At 44.6% G+C, this 20097-nt stretch overlaps 1 protein-coding gene across 1 annotated transcript; it reads left to right on the top strand.

Annotated features, from left to right (window-relative positions):
* Nucleotides 1-416: 416 nt before the first annotated feature.
* col1a1a (collagen, type I, alpha 1a) lies at nt 417-20097 on the top strand. Its single transcript, XM_019261704.2, has 49 exons — nt 417-679; nt 2733-2924; nt 3205-3227; nt 3491-3526; nt 4737-4829; nt 6286-6354; nt 6439-6483; nt 7157-7210; nt 7305-7358; nt 7454-7507; nt 7610-7663; nt 7751-7804; nt 8173-8217; nt 8334-8387; nt 8505-8549; nt 8669-8722; nt 9345-9443; nt 9546-9590; nt 9774-9872; nt 10086-10139; nt 10232-10339; nt 10953-11006; nt 11158-11256; nt 11342-11395; nt 11492-11590; nt 11730-11783; nt 11896-11949; nt 12142-12249; nt 12340-12384; nt 12702-12800; nt 12928-13035; nt 13404-13565; nt 13670-13723; nt 13832-13939; nt 14090-14143; nt 14407-14460; nt 14549-14710; nt 14996-15103; nt 15393-15500; nt 15614-15667; nt 16159-16266; nt 16349-16402; nt 16508-16615; nt 16723-16776; nt 16906-17013; nt 17169-17448; nt 17589-17779; nt 17902-18144; nt 18410-20097. The coding sequence occupies exons 1-49, from the start codon at nt 598-600 to the stop codon at nt 18554-18556; spliced, it is 4344 nt and encodes a 1447-aa protein (XP_019117249.1). The 5' UTR covers nt 417-597; the 3' UTR covers nt 18557-20097.

The raw sequence follows: 20097 nt of genomic DNA on the forward strand, positions 1-20097 counted from the left end.
TACTAGAACTAGAGCTCCTCTGAAAACCAGACTACCAGAAGAAGTCATTCAACTAAAAGCAATGTGAGTCAGGATGTATACCAGAACCAGAAATAAAATCTGGATTAAACCCGTGGCTGCTGGAGGAGGAGATCTTCCTCCGACCCTTCGATGCTCTTCAGGGATCAGGTTTCCTCTCGCTTAGCAGCCCCCCCTTTCCAAACTCTTGTGCTGTGGAATTATGGAAGGAGGGACCTGCTGATTTTTCTTCTTCTTTTCTCTCTTTTCTTCTGTTTTTTTTTTTTTTTCTTTGAAGGAGGGGTCCATTTTTGTCTTCCCTAAACGTGAGCGGCAGCAGCTGGGTAATGAGGGTGCGTCCCCAATCGGTCCAGTCCTCAGCACCTCCCAGTTCTTCAGGCTCCCATATAAAAACCCTGGTGAAAAGTGAGTGTAGGCAGTAGGGAGCTTTCTGCTGGGGTCAGGAGGACTGTGAACAGACGAGCGGACCCTGCCCCAAACACCCGTGTATGAGTGGAGTGTAGCAGAAAAAAAGAAAACATCCCCCAACTTTTTTCCTCTCTTGCCTCAAAGAGTCTACATGTCTAGTGGCATCTAGACATGTTCAGCTTTGTGGATTTGCGGCTTGCGCTGCTGCTCAGCGCAGCAGTGCTCCTGGTCAGAGCGCAGGGCGAGGACGACCGTAAGTTTCATCACTGTTTACTGGAGCTTCTCAACCCTTCTCAAGTCTTTTTTTTTTTTTTTTTTTTTTTTAAACTGGTTTTTGAAAGTGGATTTTCTCTTCGTGGGTGGACGGCTGCTGAGATCTTAGACAGAGGAGAGAAGGAAGGAAAAAAGTAGAAATAGGAACTTTGATGCGTGCTGCTCCTTTGTCTCCATAGATAGGCAGATAGAAGCATGTGCAGCTTGTAGTTTAGACAGTACAGGGTGTGCGTAATGCATTGGGCATCTCAAGAAGGCCTCTCTCTCTCTCTCTCTCTCTCTCTCTCGCTCTGTCTCTCCTTGTGTTTGTCTGTCTCTCTCTACCTCCCCCACCTCTCCCTATGCATGCAGAGCGAGTTGCTGCAGGTTTTCCAGGCTTTCCTCAAGGCGAGGGTTTTCTAACGGAGACTAGCAGAAGTGCATGATTAAATCACACTTGAACCCCCACCACAAAGAAAAAAAAAAGCTGGAGTATTTTCAGAAAGCCTGAACCTCCTATGGCAATTTGTCAATTTGACGCCCTTAACTACACCGCCTTACACCCCACCCTGCTGATGGTTGGGCCTGAAATGGTAAAATCTACAGTTTTTGGATGTAAGTGACGAGAGGATTTAAAAAAAAAAAGGCCTTTGCACAGCATCTACAGTGAAGATCCCCCCTCCTCTCAGCTCAGGCTTCCAGCAGACACGAGGCAGATAGGGAAAGCGTTCCACAGGCCTGATTGATATGGCAGAGTAATTCACTGCCTGAAGCCAAGTGTTGAGTTGGCCAGGTGAGCAAGAGAGAGTGTCACATAGGCAAAAAAAGGGAGGGGGGAGAAAAAGGTGAGCAGGCGTAGTCTTGCCTGATGGAAACATTTGACCTCCACAGGCTGAGCGAGCTTCCTGACAGAGCTTACGAAAGCTCTGAGGGGGGACCAAGGCCTCTGTCGGGTGTTTAGACACAAACATTTTCCTCCTGTAAGAAGACAAAGAAAATCCAGCTCAGCTCTGCAAACAAGAAGTTCAATTTTTCCAGATGTTCCTCTTGCCTGGAAAGAACTCAGCTGTCTGTCTGTCTGTCTGCCTGTCTATCTGAAGCAGATGTGTGGTTTGACCCTCTGAACGGTTTCGCAGCGCCACCCTGAGGCTTCTCTCAGACCTGCAGACACATCTGGCCGCCACGTCCGCCACACTGCCTCCCTCCTCCCTCCCCCTCCTCCTCCTCCTCTTCTTCTTCTTTCCACTCTTCTTTTTTTTTTTCTTTTTTTTTGTTTCCTCTAATTACAAACACATGCGGACCGTGTTTCCACCAGCTGCTGCCAAACCGACGGTCTCAGCTTTCCCCCCTCTGAGCTCAGCACTTTGGCACGCTGTGAGACCCGCAAGGAGCCTCAACTTTGAGTTTAGTTTTACTGGAGTGGCGGCGATGATGCAGCTCGGGTCGGAAAATATGACTTTCGAGTTCTTGCAGCGCTGTTAAAGGCGAAGGAACGCGTAAACGGCGTCTTTCCTTGTGCGTAAAGATGATGTGACCTGCATCCAGACGCAGCACGTAGTGTGACCTCTCTGTCACCTCAGCCTGTCAGAGGCCACCATTTCCAGTCAACATGCTTCTCTAGCTCGGTGTTTATATGTTAATGTCTTCACCATCTCCTCTGTTCATGATCATGGTTTTTGTGGCATTATATTCATTTGTTGATGTATTTTCTGGCTTTAAAGGTTAAAAACACAGGCCTGTATGGATCACAGCTGACACATTATTGATATTATTTTATTATTTATTATTCTAATGTCAGTTTTAGTTGATATGATGCAAGTTTGAGTATTTTAGGAGATAATCAAACACTAACATGGAAACACACTGAGGTGTTTTAATTTAATGCAGTTTATTTCAAGTTATATTTATTATATATATTTATATAAATATTTGTTTTTTTTTCAATATTCAGTTTTCCTGTTGCGTGTGTGTGTGTGTGTGTGTATGTGTGTGTGTTTGAGTTCAGTTATCTCACCTGTCTCTCTCTCTCTCTCTCTCACTGTCGCCCCCCTCAGACACGGGCGGAAGCTGCACCTTGGACGGCCAGGTGTTTGCGGATCGGGATGTGTGGAAGCCAGAGCCATGCCAGATCTGTGTGTGCGACAGCGGCACCGTGATGTGCGATGAGGTCATCTGCGAGGACACAACCGACTGCCCCAACCCCGTCATCCCCCACGATGAGTGCTGCCCCGTCTGCCCCGACGACGGTATTCCACCAACATTTTGATTTGATTTTTTTGTTCATTTTTTTTCTCCAAACATTCCCTCACAGCACACCTTCCCTCACTCCTGTCACATTTAGCTGCTCCTCCATAACTAAACACATTATCTGCCCTCACACACACACACACACACACACACACACACACACACACACCTTCTGCTGAATTTTAGATTTCAGGATTCATTTTGAGGATTTAATGCTCCACATCTTTAACTCCACATCCATCTGATTGTTGTGTCTCTGTCTGTCTCCTCCCTCTGCAGGCTTCCAGGAGCCTCAGGTTGAGGTAAATATTGATTATTGATTGATTGATTTAACTTCATATGATATGTTTGTCACGACCATCATCACTCAACAAGCTAATTAACACAAATCCATTGTTGATTATGATGCTGATCGCTGATTGATGGATGGATGATCGATTTATAATACTATATTTGATCAGATAGATCATTAATCATGTGAATCATATTCTGACATATCATTTACATCATTTTGGTTTGATCATACTCTGAGACGCTCTTTTTTTTTTAAATTCTTTGCTCACAGGGACCCAAGGGAGAGCGTGGACCCAAGGGAGAGAGGGTAGGTTCACACTCTCCTCCTCCTGTCGTTCACATGTCAATATTTTGATTTCTGGTCAGCTGAGGTGCCATGTGGTGTGTTCACAGTCAGGCAGCAGATTCTTGTGTGTTTATGACGGAGGTGAAGCAGCTATACTGACAAAAAAGCGTGATGCACGTTTAGATGTTTTATTTCGAGGCAAGTGTGGGACTCAGATCCTTTAGACTGCTGAAAATCTTACATTGAAGTGAAGAAGTGTTCCGAGTGAAACACAGCAGGTGTGAAAAGTGTAAACAGCAGCCAGTCTGAATGGCATCAGGACTAATAACTTACTGGCTATTTGTCATAATTAAGCATCTTATTTAATTACAAAATCAGCATTTAAACATTTCAGTGATCAGACATAATGAGGAGAAGAGAAACACAAACGTAAATGAACCTTCTTCATTTACTGAGAACAGTGACTGAAAACATGCAGAGTGGTGTTGAAACAGGGCAGGAAGTGGAAACTTTGCTTGGCAGAGAGGATGTTAGAAGATTTTTTGTGTGTTTTGAAGCAGTATGAGTCTTAGGGTTCATTTTTGACAAAGAAAAGTCACATTTGACGTCATCATGTGATGAGATTCTCCAAAGAAAGTTAAAGGTGGCTTTATGTGAGCTGTAGAAGAGAACTCTCTGATGTGTTTGGGATGTTCATTAGTGGTGGTGCCACTTTGGGGATTTGATTCAGAGCAGCTGTAGAGACATCTTAGTTGGATCTTGGTTATTTTATTTTGAAGGTCAGCTCACTTGCTGAGTAGGGGGGTTAGGGGTACTCATATTCTAATATTTATGGTAATGCTTATTATATTATTCATAACGTAGAAGTCATTACAACCATTTATATATAGTATTTAGTTCATGATGATCATGTTCTTACCTTGTTCCTGTATCCTGATGTCACATGACCACTATCATCCCTGGTTGGTCACATGGTCAGGCTTGGCATCTCCTCCAGGTGTAATACTGCTTTCATCACTATAGGGAGCCAGTGAGCCTGTCAGGACACACATAGGAAAATGAAATATGACACACAAGGATCTGTTGTGATGTCACAGGATTAGAGGCAGTCATGTGACTAGGGTGGATGTTGCGTTTTCATCCTTTTTATCTATCAGTGTGTTCGTATTAGAGCGCTGCATTCAGGTGATTCTGACTCTTTCTGTCTTTCTCTCTTGTCCCCTCATCACAGGGTCCTGCTGGCCCCCCTGGTAACGATGGTATCCCCGGCCAGCCTGGAATGCCTGGACCTCCCGGCCCTCCTGGACCCCCCGGCCTCGGTGGAGTAAGTTCTTTTATTCATTATTTGTTTTTGTCTGCAAAAATACATATTTGACTCGTTTAGATCCAAACTGATCAGTTCTATGCCGACCACGGCTGGAAACAAATGTCCCATGCATCATTGTCTCATTAACCGGACAGAGCTGTGGCATCATATCAGCCTGCTCATGTCAGTAACTGCAACTTTCTCTTTTTCTGTGGTGGCCAGATAGAAATTAAAAGAAACAACAAAACATCCACAAACAAAGCATCAGTCCCAGTGCAGTATAGCTTTCCCATCCATACCCAGAATTCCATTTATTTCCTGTAGTTTGTTGGATTGTATTCTCACTCTGAATGAGCAGCACTTCAGTGAGAGATTTCCAAATGTGTGCAAGTTTCTGAAAATGGAGCAGTATGAACCAGTAAGAGCACGCTGGCTTTAAACACAGCTTCATAGCAGACAGGAAGTGATGGGAAACTGGACTTTCATGGCTAAAATCCCGGTTTAGTCTTGAAATGACTTCAGCTTCAAGTTTGGCTTTCAGTCTGGGGTCAGAAGGTCAGAGGTTCATTAGGCAAGATGCTCAGAGAGAAGAAGAAGAGACATTCTGGATGCTTGTCTGATTCATTAGTTGATTGGTTTGTTGTAGACTTACCATTCTAACAACGTATAAAATCCATCCTAACTTGGAATACAGTCACTCCTTCTGGCTCTCATATTAGTTCAGGATACTGTGCTAACATTCCCAGGCCGATTTTGCTAATTCACACAGCTACCACATATAGCTATAATATAAAAGTTTCACAATCTAATGTAGCATGATGAGTCCACTATAACACTTCCTGCATTCTTGTGTAGAATCATTGACTCACATGCTAATTCCCCAGGCTAAGCTAACATGATACCATCCTGGTCTAATCACACATGCTTATTTACTCCTATTGACTTCCATTCTGAATTAGCACACTGAAGCAATATCCCTTTATTTATATAGCTAACAGAAGCCAGTGTTTAGCCAAGCCTTTCAACACCTCAGACTGCATATGCTCCACCTGCTGAAGCGTCACATAATGTCAGATAATGAGATAATGTGTAATGGGGTCAAAAGGAAAGAAAAACATAAAATGATTGGATGTGAAGTAGGAAACAGGAGACAGAGTAGGGCACTTTGAGGCTGGACCTGACATGTTTTGTTTGAGGTTGCTTTGTATGAATCTTCAGGATTGATTTAGACATAATGTGTTTGTTGTTGTTGTTTTGGATGGGTTGTTACAAAATCTATTGGACATATATATATGTAAATATATAAGCCCCGAGTGAATATGCTTAGAAGAGAAATGGGTCTGTAAATGTGTGAAGATGCATTGTTTTACTTTTTGAAACAACATAGACAAGGCATTTTATCTATGTCATGTAAAGTTTACACCCAAATGACCTTTTATGACATTATATTGACATCTCTGTTTGCTTTTTCCAGAACTTCTCCCCTCAGATGTCTGGTGGCTATGATGACAAGTCTCCTGCCATGCCCGTTATTGGACCTATGGTAGGACACACACACACACACACTATCACTTCACTGTCACTCATGGTGTTGCAATGTCTGACCTTGCCTCTTTTCCATTGACAGGGCCCAATGGGACCCCGTGGACCCCCAGGACCTGCTGGTGCTAGCGTAAGTACACCACTTCCTCCTGTGTCAAAATCAAAATGTTTCGTAGCTAAAGCTTGGAGAATACAAACATCACAACACTCTCCTCCATTGCGCTCTCTTGCTCGCATGGGTTGAGCAAGAAATTTGTACGCATCTCTCAGCTATAAGAATCTTTTACAAAGCAGAGGCTTAAGAAAGGATGAGAAGAATTAGAGGGAAATGGAAGAAAAGTTCAGAATTCAGTGAGAGACTGAGCTGAACACAGCTAGCTATGTACAGGTACAGCAAATAAATCCAGAAATAAGAAATAGCACAAATGAAGAATATCAACAATCCTGCAGAGGTCAGACAGCTTCAGCCAGTTGAGCAGTATTTTTTTGTTTGCATCATCCAATTGTCATCACCAGAAATGATACTTCAAAGGTTTAATCTAGTGGGTTAGCTTTGAGATTCACCACAGTAACCAATGAAATCCCTAAAAATCAGGTCAAATTTGGACCAAATGACTAATGCAGCAGATCTGTGAATGGAGTTCGGACTCACATCAAATCCACACAAATAATTTACATGAGTCAAAGAAAGACAGAGTCCTGCCATGTAAAGAGACAGACAGGGTTTGGTTATCCTCATCACAACATAAAATTCTGCCTCTGTTGGCAGCAGTCATGTAACAATGTGTGCCTCCCTCCTACAGGGACCTCAGGGATTCACTGGCCCCCCTGGTGAGCCTGGAGAGCCTGGAGCTTCTGTAAGTATTCAGATCACGGAAAACAGACGCACACCTGAATAGCACCTTGGTAGTACGGCGTCATAATCACCTTATCTGTGTCCTTTTTCTACAGGGTGCCATGGGTCCCCGTGGTGCCGCCGGCATCCCTGGAAAGAACGGAGAAGATGTGAGTTGACTGGATCTGCTCATCTACATCTCACTTTAGATTTAAAAAATGATCCGGCCCTTCATTCCCTTCTCTCTGTCTCTTATTTCTTTCAGGGTGAGTCTGGCAAACCCGGTCGTTCTGGTGAGCGTGGACCTCCTGGAGCCCAGGTGAGTTGACTTTTGGCAGTGTCATCTTTGAAGTGACGTAATGTAAGATACAAAAAAACAAAGCTGTGATAATAAATCTCTTATCTCTTATCTTTCCCTCAGGGAGCTCGTGGTTTCCCCGGAACCCCTGGACTGCCCGGCATCAAGGGACACAGAGTGAGTTAGAGCTTACATCTCCGACGGATCAATACAATATCGCGTCTACTGACTGTGGCCTAACTGTATGTCTCTCTTCCTCTATAGGGATTCAGCGGTCTGGATGGTGCTAAGGGAGATTCTGGCCCCGCTGGTCCCAAGGTGATTGAATCTCTTTGCAAGTGAATGTTCAACAGCAATAATAGATGCAGTACAAGTAATGGTAGTAGAACTTCTAATAGTAGCAGCACTTACAGTAGCATTAGTAGTAGAAAATGCAGAGATATGGCGACTTTTAGTCCCCAAAATTGGCACCTACATTTCCCGTGATGCAACCAATTGCATATTTTCAGTTTCTAGACTTCAATACATGACAACTAGTCTTCAGTACAACTAATAAACTGAGTTTATATGTAAAATCAAACCTTTAATAAGGTTGGTATCATGTGTAGGTACACTAGTTTTGTGATTACCAATAATAGCAGCTGTCATTCTCATCACCTCACTTGTCTGTGTCTAATGTTTTTTAGGGAGAGTCTGGATCCGCTGGTGAGAACGGAACCCCCGGTGCTATGGTGAGTAAAACAAGCCACCCTTCCCAACCATCTTAGCCGTGTAGCGGCCATGTTTCCTTTCCCTTCCAGTTGATTTAAAGAGTATAACTGACTGACTCTTTCTTTGTCTTTCTCAGGGACCTCGTGGTCTGCCTGGTGAGAGAGGCCGTGCTGGTGCTGCTGGAGCTGCTGTGAGTCAACACACACACACACACACACACACACACACACAAACATAAAACGCATAACACACATAAATCAATCAACCAGTGAACAGATAAACCAATCATGTTTGTCTTGTGCTGCAGGGAGCTCGTGGAAACGATGGTGCTGCTGGTGCTGCTGGTCCTCCCGTAAGTATTTTACTTTTTGAAGATTCAATGCAGTTCCAGTTTCTAAAAGATGCACCATCTCTGGCTGGATCGATCAGCTACGTTTGTCTTAATCTTTTTTTCTTATTGTCTCCTCTCAGGGTCCCACTGGCCCCGCTGGACCTCCTGGATTCCCTGGTGGCCCCGGAGCCAAGGTACTACTACACCCAATATTCTCCAAGCCAGTGACCTCCACTTTTTGGAGTCTTTCATCTTCCACCACACAACGTCTTTTTGCTCTTCCATCTCTCATCTTCTCTTCTATGCTCAAGAGAGCTTGTAGTGGTCACTAGCAGGTTACTCACCCTAGTTTGCTGTGCTCTAATGCATTTCTTGGTCAAAAAGGGGTCACGTAGAGAATTCTGTACCATGTCCTACATCCATAGTCTAACTAAGTTTAGGGTATGCAGTAGTATATAAAGTACCTACATTATGGATAGTACATTAGCATGTTGTTGAGTGTGGTCCATTTCTTGGATGTCTACTGCAAAAGCTGAGTTATACGAAGAATAGTATATATAAATATTGTATAATGTTACTACAGACACAGCTTAAGTTTTGGTTAAGCTGTGGCAGTTTTGGCCTGAGATTGGTTGCAGGAAGATACCACCGAACTGGCTTCTTTTATTCTTCCACTTTCACATCCTTTCTACAACTTTTGCCCTTTTTCCTGTCATACTGTCCATGTTTTCCTTCCCCATACAAGTTTTCGATGATGTCTTGCTTTGGACATGATTATCTGACAAATCCTTTTTTTCATTTTTCCCCTCTATCCAGGGTGATGCCGGACCTCAGGGTGCTCGTGGAGCTGAGGGCCCCGCTGGAGCCCGTGGTGAGCCTGGTAACCCCGGACCTGCTGGTGCTGCCGGACCTTCTGTAAGTACAAAGACTTTTTGATGATGATGATGTAGTGGCATCTACATGACTCAAAATAGCCTCTGGTTAATCAAAATCTCTCCCATTCTTCCTCTTTTGCAGGGAAACCCCGGAGCTGATGGTGCCACTGGCCCTAAGGGAGCCCCTGTGAGTAGCTCTCTCAACATATTTACTGTATAATCCTGTTAGGGTTGAGGGTTTGAATCTCTTTCTGGCTCAAAAGCACTGCCGAAGCAGCTGGGGTTTCATTGTTAAGGTAGCCATAGAGACTCAATCACTGGCAGTACATCATGGCGTGACTGTATCGTTGCCGTATGCCTCCCCCTGCAGGGTGCTGCTGGAGTTGCTGGAGCTCCTGGATTCCCCGGACCCCGTGGACCCTCCGGACCTCAGGGTGCTGCTGGTGCCCCCGGACCCAAGGGAAACACTGTGAGTAAAGCTCTCTCAGAACTGACCAAAACCAAAAATAATGTTTTCTTAAATCTGTCCTTTGTCATGGACAATAAAAAATAGAGGGCATTGTTTTTTTTTACTTAGTTGTGGTTGAGGTTTGTCCCACTTATAGTTCATTTGTCTATTTAGGTGGTATTAGTTGTTGTTTCTTTGTTTGTTTATGTTGTCTTATTTGCCTGTCTCCCCTAGGGTGAAGCTGGTGCCCCAGGAGCCAAGGGAGAGGCTGGTGCCAAGGGAGAGGGTGTAAGTTGAAGTTGGCCTCACTCATCTAATATATGTGTGTGAATACATACATTTGGTCTTTTTATGCTTATCCGTGTGTGTGTGGTCTCCAGGGTGCTCCAGGAGTTCAGGGACCCCCAGGACCTTCTGGTGAGGAGGGCAAGAGAGGACCAAGAGGAGAGCCTGGTGCTGCAGGAGGCCGTGGAGTTCCCGGAGAGCGTGTATGTATTATTTTCACAATATTATTTATACTGTATACTGTAATATTCTTTAAGATAATGTTTAATAAGGAGCCTGTAGCCTTGTGTTGTATTCTTACTTAAGTAAGTAAGAAGTATATAGAATTCTAGCTATTTATTTTTTTAAATCAAGAGTCAGTGAAAATATTATAAAATGTTATTTCTGCTATGGCTGCTAAAGACTAATAATGGCAGAAAAGGTCAAAATACTACCTACCCATATGATACAAGTATACAAATAATGCAGACATACTTTTGCCTTATCAAAGAGCATGTAAACAAACTCTCCAGTGCCCTCTGCAGGCCAGAACACATAGAACTCTAAATGTAGGAGCAGGGCATCATTTAAAGTTATTTGGAAACACTGTTACTGATACAATATACAACTAGAAGTACTACAAGACCAGAAGTCTTATGGTATTTTGATACCTTTTCTAAATTCGAAGAAAACTGGAAATTTAGATTTTTAATTTAGACTTGAAATTACACTGCATCACAGTGTTGACTTGGATACTTGATGGTAAAGAACAGAACATGTTAGGATCATGGTAACAGGTCATAGAGCTAAACAAGATGTGCTTGATTCTCTCTACAGGGTGCCCCTGGTGGTCGTGGTTTCCCTGGTTCTGATGGCTCTGCTGGACCCAAAGTAAGTTAAACACTCACACACACACACACACACACACACACTCACACACATTTGATATGTCCTTTCACGTCTTTTACTGACATTCAGACACTTCAGATCAGTTTTGATTGAACTAATCTTTGGCCTTCTATCTCTTTTCTCCCGATCATAGGGCGCCAACGGTGAGCGTGGTGCCCCCGGTGCTGTTGGACCTAAAGGTGCCACTGGTGAGCCTGGCCGCACTGGTGAGCCTGGTCTGCCCGGAGCTAAGGTGAGATTCTCTAGCTGTCTTTTCACATAATTTTCAGCAACATAATTTATTCACTGCACCTCTGACCTTTGACTTCTACCTGTAGGGTATGACTGGCAGCCCTGGCAACCCTGGAGCTGATGGCAAGACTGGACCTGTTGTAAGTTCATGTTCAGTATAATATTTTTGACAATCTTATCAAACACTTTCATTTTGTATTTGGTTAAGTTAATCTTTAATTAATCCTCTTTACCAGGGTGCTGCTGGACAAGATGGCCGCCCTGGACCCCCTGGCACTGTTGGAGCTAGAGGCCAGCCTGGAGTCATGGGATTCCCCGGACCCAAGGGAGCCGCTGTAAGTAATTTGTCTCAACTGCTACACAGTATCTTTGGATATATTTTTATGAATATTTTAGTCAGTTGGCTACTGAGAAGAAGTCTAAAAAATGGTCTCCACATGTCTGCTAATAGTGCCTTTCTCCTCCTGTCTGTAGGGTGAGGGTGGAAAGCCTGGTGAGAGAGGAGTGATGGGACCCACTGGCCCTACTGTAAGTTGCCTACACCACGCTACCTTTTGAAACTACTGTACTCTAGTGTTTTCCTATAATACATAAAAACTAGACCCTGTGTGTCTAATAAGCTTGCCATCTTTCTACCTAGGGTGCCCCCGGAAAGGATGGTGACGTTGGTGCTCCTGGTGCCCCCGGACCTGCTGTAAGTAAAACATACACTCACGCAAACCCACACCCCGCAGTACCCCTCATTCTCCCTCACAGCCTGATGGTCTCTCACTAAAAATATGTAAACCTGCACATGCAGCTACATAAAACAAGTGATCCCCACACAATGCCTTACTTCTGGTTAATCTCAGTAAGCTCAAACACTCTTTCTCTTGCTCATCCTCAGGGTCCTGCTGGTGAGAGGGGAGAGCAGGGACCTGCTGGAGGTCCTGGATTCCAGGGTCTTCCCGGACCCCAGGGTGCTGTTGGTGAGACTGGCAAGCCTGGAGAGCAGGTACTGACTGATATATGATTGACCCCAGTACCTGATCAAATAGAAAACTCCTAGTAAATTGATGCTTTAATTGCCTCTCTGTCTATCTAGGGTCTGCCCGGTGAGGCTGGAGCCCCAGGACCTGCTGGATCTAGAGTAAGTCATTTATCACTGTCACCCTATTCACAATTACTCAACAGTCTGCTTCCAGCACTATCCCATAATGGAGGATCAGGGTAGAAACAGACTAAAACTACTACTACTAGCTTACCAGACACATTACTGAGACAGTTTGTAAACCAAATGTAGTGTTTTAGGATGAAATCTTTCCACCTCACATCATAACATCCCTTTATTGCCAAATATCACTGACTTTCTAGATTAAGCAGTCGAAGACAGATAGATCCCTGTGATTTCTTTGACTCTGACACTTCTGTTTCAAAATATAACTCTATATCACCTTTTCCATTTAGGGTGACAGAGGATTCCCCGGTGAGCGTGGTGCCCCTGGCGTTGCTGGACCTGTTGGTTCTCGTGGTTCCCCCGGTGCTCCCGGAAACGATGGTGCTAAGGTAAACCCTTAATAGCTGGTGTAGATCTCATTGGTTTGAGTTCAACAAATCAGGCCGAATTTTCTACTTTTTGATTTGAACATCACCTAATCCGTTTTCTTTTTTTGACTTCCCATCTGTTTTTCAGGGAGATGCTGGAGCCCCTGGTGCTCCCGGTGCCCAGGGTCCTCCTGGACTGCAGGGAATGCCTGGTGAGCGTGGTGCCGCTGGTCTTCCAGGACTGAGAGGAGACAGAGTGAGTCTCTACAACAGTATTCTTAGTAATCCCAATATTCCCAGTGTATAGGATCGTGTCTAATTTGTCACTACTGGTAAACACTTGTGAGTTGCACGACTCTCAGAACACTTCTAGGATTGTCAGAGATCAAGTTTACTAATGCAACAAAAACATTCCACCACAGTGACTTTGAATAGCTTAAAGCTATCACCACCATCTACAGTAGCTTCCCAAAAAATGTCATCATCACAACACAAGCATACTCTGCATTATTCTATTAACAGTAATTACTAATCAGCTGTGGTGCCACCTACAGAATGCTCACAGTATTAAAAGATCTGATATACGATCACCCCTCACTCCATTTCTCCATTCAATAAACCTAGGGTGATCAAGGAGCCAAGGGTACTGATGGAGCTCCTGGTAAGGATGGTCCCCGTGGTCTGACTGGACCAATTGGACTTCCTGGACCTGCTGGAGCCACCGGAGACAAGGGAGAGCCTGGTGCTGTTGGAATTATTGGACTTGCTGGAGCCCGAGGACCCCCTGTAAGTATTTGTCTAACTGTCTATCAGAAGATGACATTTGAAATTCTTCTAGCTGATACTGAATCTTGAAATCCTTGGCTGACTCTTCTTCTCCTTTTCCTTAGGGTGAGCGTGGAGAGTCTGGCCCACCTGGACCTGCTGGATTCGCTGGACCTCCTGTAAGTTCGTTTTTCATGAATGTCTTGGCTTCTCACTCCGACTCTTTTTCTTTAATGTGTTAACAAGTGTCAACAAAGAACTTACTGAGCAAAAATCTGTCTCAATAGGGTGCTGATGGACAGCCTGGTGCTAAGGGAGAGGCTGGAGAGAATGGTGCTAAGGGAGATGCTGGTCCCCCTGGTGCTGCTGGACCTACTGGTGCCCCTGGACCTCAGGTTTGCAAATTCACACATTCATACTTTGTTATAGTATGTAAATGTGCAGAAAATCCCATCACATAGAGTGAACGTCAGAAGTCTCTCTGGCTACATTGCCTGCTACTGGTTCTCCAATGTTGACAGACATTATGGTGTGTCCTTTTTTAGGGTCCCGTTGGAAACACTGGCGCTAAGGGAGCCCGCGGACCCAGTGGACCCCCTGTAAGTCACCACTCTTCTTCTACTCTGTCCTTCTCTTGCTCTATTAGTTTGTTATCGTCAACTTGACTCACTTTAGCTTCACATTTAAGATCAGGAGCATCGCAAGCAGTAGTGTCAATGTCAGAGGTGATAGTACCTCTGGTCATATTGGCAATAGTAGAATGGAGTACAAAATGCTCACTGCTCATTATCATCAGTCCTATTTTCATTCAGATGTTTTCCTATTACTACAAAAGCCTAATGGACCATGTCTGTCTCCCTAGGGTGCTACTGGCTTCCCTGGTGCTGCTGGCAGAGTTGGACCTCCCGGCCCCTCTGTAAGTCTTTATCTAATATTATGATTGTCCCTGTGAGAGAATTTAACGTCCAGAATGGTTTTTAGCAGTGTTATATTTGCTCCCTTAGGGCAACCCTGGACCTCCCGGACCCGCTGGACCTTCTGGCAAGGAGGGACCCAAAGGAAACCGTGGTGAGACTGGACCTGCTGGTCGCACTGGTGAGATGGGTGCTGCTGGACCCCCAGGAACTCCTGGAGAGAAGGGTAGCCCTGGTGCCGAGGGTGCTAGCGTAAGTCTTTAACACAAAACTCTCAAAACAAAGTTGAATACAGGTGCAAGGAACCCCTTTCATCTCAAACCATAACAGAACAAACCCATTGGTTTCCAGTAAATGACTCATGTGATACCAACTAAACTATGCTTTCTTAATAGCACTGGATTAATTAAGTCTCCACAATTTAATTCACAACATCCAGATATTGTTTAAGTGTTGGTTGCTGTCAGTTCCTGTTGTCCTACACTTTGAATTCTAACCATATTGTCTTTTTCTCTCTCTCTCTGTCTCCCCCTGCAGGGTTCTGCTGGTCTGCCTGGACCTCAAGGTATTGCTGGACAGCGTGGTATTGTTGGTCTGCCTGGACAAAGAGGAGAGAGAGGTTTCCCTGGCCTGCCCGGACCTTCTGTAAGTTCCAATTGTTACTCTCCAAACTCTACAAAACTACAAACTGCACAATTGATTTGATGGAACCACAATCCCCAAACACCTTTAAAAGGCCAATAAGATAACTACTTCTAGAACATGTGACAATGAAAACAAAACTGTGCTGCTGTGTTGCATCCAACAAGCAGGAAGTAATGTTTCTAAAGTTTATTCTCAAATAACAAATTTATATTCAGTGATCATCTTCAATCAGATAGAAAAGTAACTGAGATTATTATGACTGGACTGACTGCTGCTATGCCATCCACAGGGAGAAGTTGGAAAGCAGGGACCAAGCGGTCCCGGTGGTGAGCGTGGACCTCCCGGACCCATGGGACCCCCTGGACTGGCTGGATCCCCTGGTGAGGCTGGACGTGAGGTATGAAGAAATAATCATCCCTTTACACTAAGGCTATCTGTTTACCTTTTGCATATTGGTGAGCATAAGACAATCTAATCTTTACTAATCAGTTAACCTGCTTTGTGCTTTAGGGAACCCCCGGAAACGAGGGAGCTGCTGGACGCGATGGAGCTGCTGGACCCAAGGTGAGTTCAGATGGCATCATCTCTAACTCATCAACGCCAGAAAACAAAATCATTCTCAGTCGAGTTAACAACAGTTAACAGCTAAACAAGATTTGCTTTCTGAATGGAGGTTACAGTGATTATAGCAAACCTTGAGAAAAATCAGCAAGGTCGACCTGAACCATGTTCAGTTAGCAAACAACCTAGAATCTAGATGGATAGAAACATCATTACCAGCTGTTGTCGGAGCTTACCGGCTCCAATATGGCTGCCAAAAGCAAAGCTACTGTATACTGCCTGCAAATATTGTTATAATTTGTACAGCCTAGACAAAGTCACTTTGGATAAAAATCATGGGCCGAATATTCGTAACATCCTTAAGGACAGATATTTGGGTTCATCTGAGCCAAATTCATCTCTCTAACTTCCTCAAAAATAGGACCGTAATAGTAATATATTACATAAATCGAAGCTGGTGAAATAAAAAAAAAAATTTTGTGTTCGCGTTTTAGGGAGACCGTGGAGAGACTGGACCTAATGGAGCCACTGGTGCCCCTGGACCCCCTGGTGCCCCTGGACCTGTCGGACCCGCTGGAAAGAACGGTGACCGTGGAGAGACTGTGAGTGACAGCTTAGTCATTGTATTTTTATGAAAATAATACATGACTGCCTCTACATCAACTTATTTTTTATACATTTCAGGGACCTGCTGGCCCCTCTGGTGCTCCTGGCCCTGCTGGACCTCGTGGCCCTGCTGTAAGTAATATCAACAGCACCAATAATATACCACTACAATCGATGTAACAGTTAACTTCAGAGGAAGGCAAACAACACTCTTCACCACCTTCTTCCTTCTAACAGGGAGCTGTTGGACTTCGTGGAGACAAGGGAGAGACAGGAGAGGCTGGAGAGAGAGGCATGAAGGGACACAGAGGATTCACTGGCATGCAGGGACCTCCTGGACCTTCTGTATGTCACTTTACACTCATACCTGCACACATACAAACCAACATAAAAAATAAACACTTTTAAAAAATAAACATTTTTAATTCCTGTTTATATTTGTTAATCCATAGGGACCTAGTGGAGATCAGGGACCTGCTGGTGCTGCTGGACCTGCTGGACCTAGAGTAAGTTATCATACCACACAATCTTGGAGCATTTTTAAATGTTTTGCATTTAAATATTTGCTGTCTCAGAGTATTTGGAGAGACTTTGACATTCAGAGACTTTAAGATTTCCGTTTATGCTGTTTGCAGGGCCCTGCTGGATCTGCTGGATCTCCTGGTAAGGACGGTATGAGTGGCCTGCCTGGACCTACTGGACCTCCTGGACCCCGTGGACGTTCTGGAGAGATGGGACCTGCTGTATGTCTAATTAACTGTCTAACTATCCATCCATTCATGTGTCCTCTCTCTCCTAATTCATTAATCATATAGAGGCTGTGATTTTCTAGAAACACCACAAGGCCTCTGCTGGCAAGAAAATAACTTCTTCTTCTTTCCTCTCCCTTTACTCTTAGGGTCCTCCCGGACCTCCTGGACCTCCCGGAGCACCTGGTGCCCCTGGTGGCGGATTCGACCTTGGTTTCATCGCCCAGCCCCAGGAGAAGGCCCCCGATCCCTACCGCATGTACCGTGCTGATGATGCTAACGTTCTCCGTGACCGTGACCTGGAGGTGGACGGCACCCTGAAGAGCCTGAGCCAGCAGATCGAGCAGATCCGCAGCCCTGACGGAACCCGCAAGAACCCTGCCAGAACCTGCCGTGACCTCAAGATGTGCCACCCTGACTGGAAGAGCGGTGAGTAAAAGTCTTTAGAGGAAGTGGATAATGATAGATGGCAGCATTTAGGCAGTTACCAGATTTAGGATTGGAGAATCTGCTTGGAAGACAAATAGCAGACTGAGGTTCTGACTTTTCCTGTTCCTTTTCTCCTCCAGGCGAGTACTGGATTGACCCTGACCAGGGCTGCACTCAGGACGCCATCAAGGTCTACTGCAACATGGAGACTGGAGAGACCTGCGTGACTCCCACTCAGAGCGAGGTTGCCAAGAAGAACTGGTACGTCAGCAAGAACATCAAGGAGAAGAAGCACGTCTGGTTCGGAGAGGCTATGACCGACGGCTTCCAGGTAAACATGCTTAACCCAAACAGAGTACTTCCACATTCCCTGCTCACATCAACCTCCTATTGGTTTATTCTGCTTCTCTTCAACTTTGCAGTCAGTAATCTCTCCTTTCTCTTCTCTTACAGTTCGAGTATGGCAGCGAGGGCTCTCTGCCTGAGGATGTCAACATCCAGCTGACCTTCCTGCGTCTCATGTCCACCGAGGCATCCCAGAACATCACCTACCACTGCAAGAACAGCGTCGCCTACATGGACGCCTCTGCCGGTAACCTCAAGAAGGCCCTGCTCCTCCAGGGCTCCAACGAGATTGAGATCAGAGCCGAGGGCAACAGCCGCTTCACCTACAGCGTCCTGGAGGATGGATGCACGGTGAGGAAACAATACTCTTATCCCAGCCCCATCTATCAGATGAATGAGCTTCAAATGCTAACCCTGTAAAGTAGCTAGGAAGTCAGGAGTAAGATGTCACAAATCAGCAGGCATATAAGCCTACACCCCCTAGTGGTTTCCACTCAGGAGTACAGCTTTCCTGCAGTGGATGTGCTTTAGACAAAAATTTGAAATTTCCAGTGCTAACTGCAGTGGGCATTTTGAATGCTGACCCTAACCCTCCTCTCTTCTTCTCGTCCTCCAGTCACACACCGGTACATGGGGCAAGACAGTCATCGACTACAAGACATCGAAAACATCTCGCCTGCCCATCATTGATATTGCTCCTATGGATGTTGGTGCTCCAGACCAAGAGTTCGGCCTTGAAGTTGGACCCGTCTGTTTCTTGTAAAAAGAGAAATCTGGACTTGAAATTGTTGTTGTGTGTGTGTGTGTGTTTTATTTTTTCTAGCAGTCATCTCTCTCTAAAAAAAACCCCACCAAAACGTTTCTCTATTGCCATTTTTCTGAAAAATCCAACCCCTCGCTCGTGATTCTACGAGTGTCCATTCGGCCGTTGTTCCGATGGTCCACTTTGCCTAAAACCTGCACTTCAACAAGATGGCGACGATGCGGCGGTCTGCATCGTCGTGTTTGGGACCACTACTTTTTTTTTGTTTCTGACTCTTGTTTTTTTTTTTGTTTTTTTTACCATCACCAACACCAAGGATCCTGTAGAGAAGACATTTTGTTTCACTGGCAACAAGAAAATAATATATGCTTCTGTAAAGTGTAAAAATTTACTTCCCCTCTTCATCCAGCCAAACCAGGGCTCTCTGGAGTTTACAGAAACCAACAGAAACACACAGGTGACTTTTGTATTTTTATACACCACTGCGGTGAGAGGAATGAAAGGACAGTCCCAACAGACAGAACCCAATTGCTTTGTACCAACGTTTCAGGTGTTGATGAATAAACGGTGAAACTGACAGCCATGTTTGTCTCTGTTGTTCTGCCCCCTCACCAACCCTCCCTTCCCATTTCCCCTTCCACCTGCCCCAGACAACACTGACAACTCCCCCCGACTTCATCCGCTGATGTTGTAGCTGTTATGATTTGTTTGTTGTTGTGGTTGCTTTCTTGTTTGTTCCTTTCAATTTTACCTTCTTTTTTTTTTTAAAAAAAGAACAGTCACATTAAAACCACCAGCAGAGAAACATGGGTTTAAACCTCTTTTTTGAAAGAAAATAATCTTATGGCTACCTCAGAAAAGCATGGAATACCAACAAAAAAAAAAAAGGGCCCAGTGTTTTTGAAGTGAAGCCTGCAGCAGTTGTGATGGGGTAGTCGAGGTTTACTGACACTTTAGCAGAAGCAGGAACAGCTAAGACTTAAGGTGCTATTCTTTCTTTGAGGTCTCCTGGCTGTGCATTATGGATCTACTGTTCTATAGTGTTAAGGTCACTCTGGCGTGGCAGGGCCCTCTCGGTGCTAAAAAATGAAACGACAGCTTTTACTCTTGGTGTCCAGAATGATACAATCTTCTTCTATTTCCAGCCTTGGCAGTGCTGGCGGTCAAACTCTAGCTCTGTTTCTGAGCTCGAATGAAAAAAGTGGATCCGCATCACTTCTTTGGTTTTATGTTTTTAACCTCCCCGCTTACTTTTCTGTCATCCAAATTCTTCTCCACCTCCCCTTCATCTGCACATCTGTTGTAGTTTGTTTCTTGTTTTCTTGTGAGGGTGAATTTTCTCAAAAAAATTGCAATCCAACAGAGATTTAAAAAAATGCACAGAAAGAGAGCCATCAGCTGAGAGTTTGTGAGAGAAGGCAGACAGACACATCTATGGGGGAAAACACCACAAGGATCTGTACCTATTTTGTATATGTATAATAAATTGAGATGTTTTTAATTATTTTGAATGCTGAAATAAAGCATGTTAAGTGGTCTAA

This window comes from Larimichthys crocea, chromosome XII (assembly GCF_000972845.2).
Source record: "Larimichthys crocea isolate SSNF chromosome XII, L_crocea_2.0, whole genome shotgun sequence".
Taxonomy (NCBI): domain Eukaryota; kingdom Metazoa; phylum Chordata; class Actinopteri; family Sciaenidae; genus Larimichthys; species Larimichthys crocea.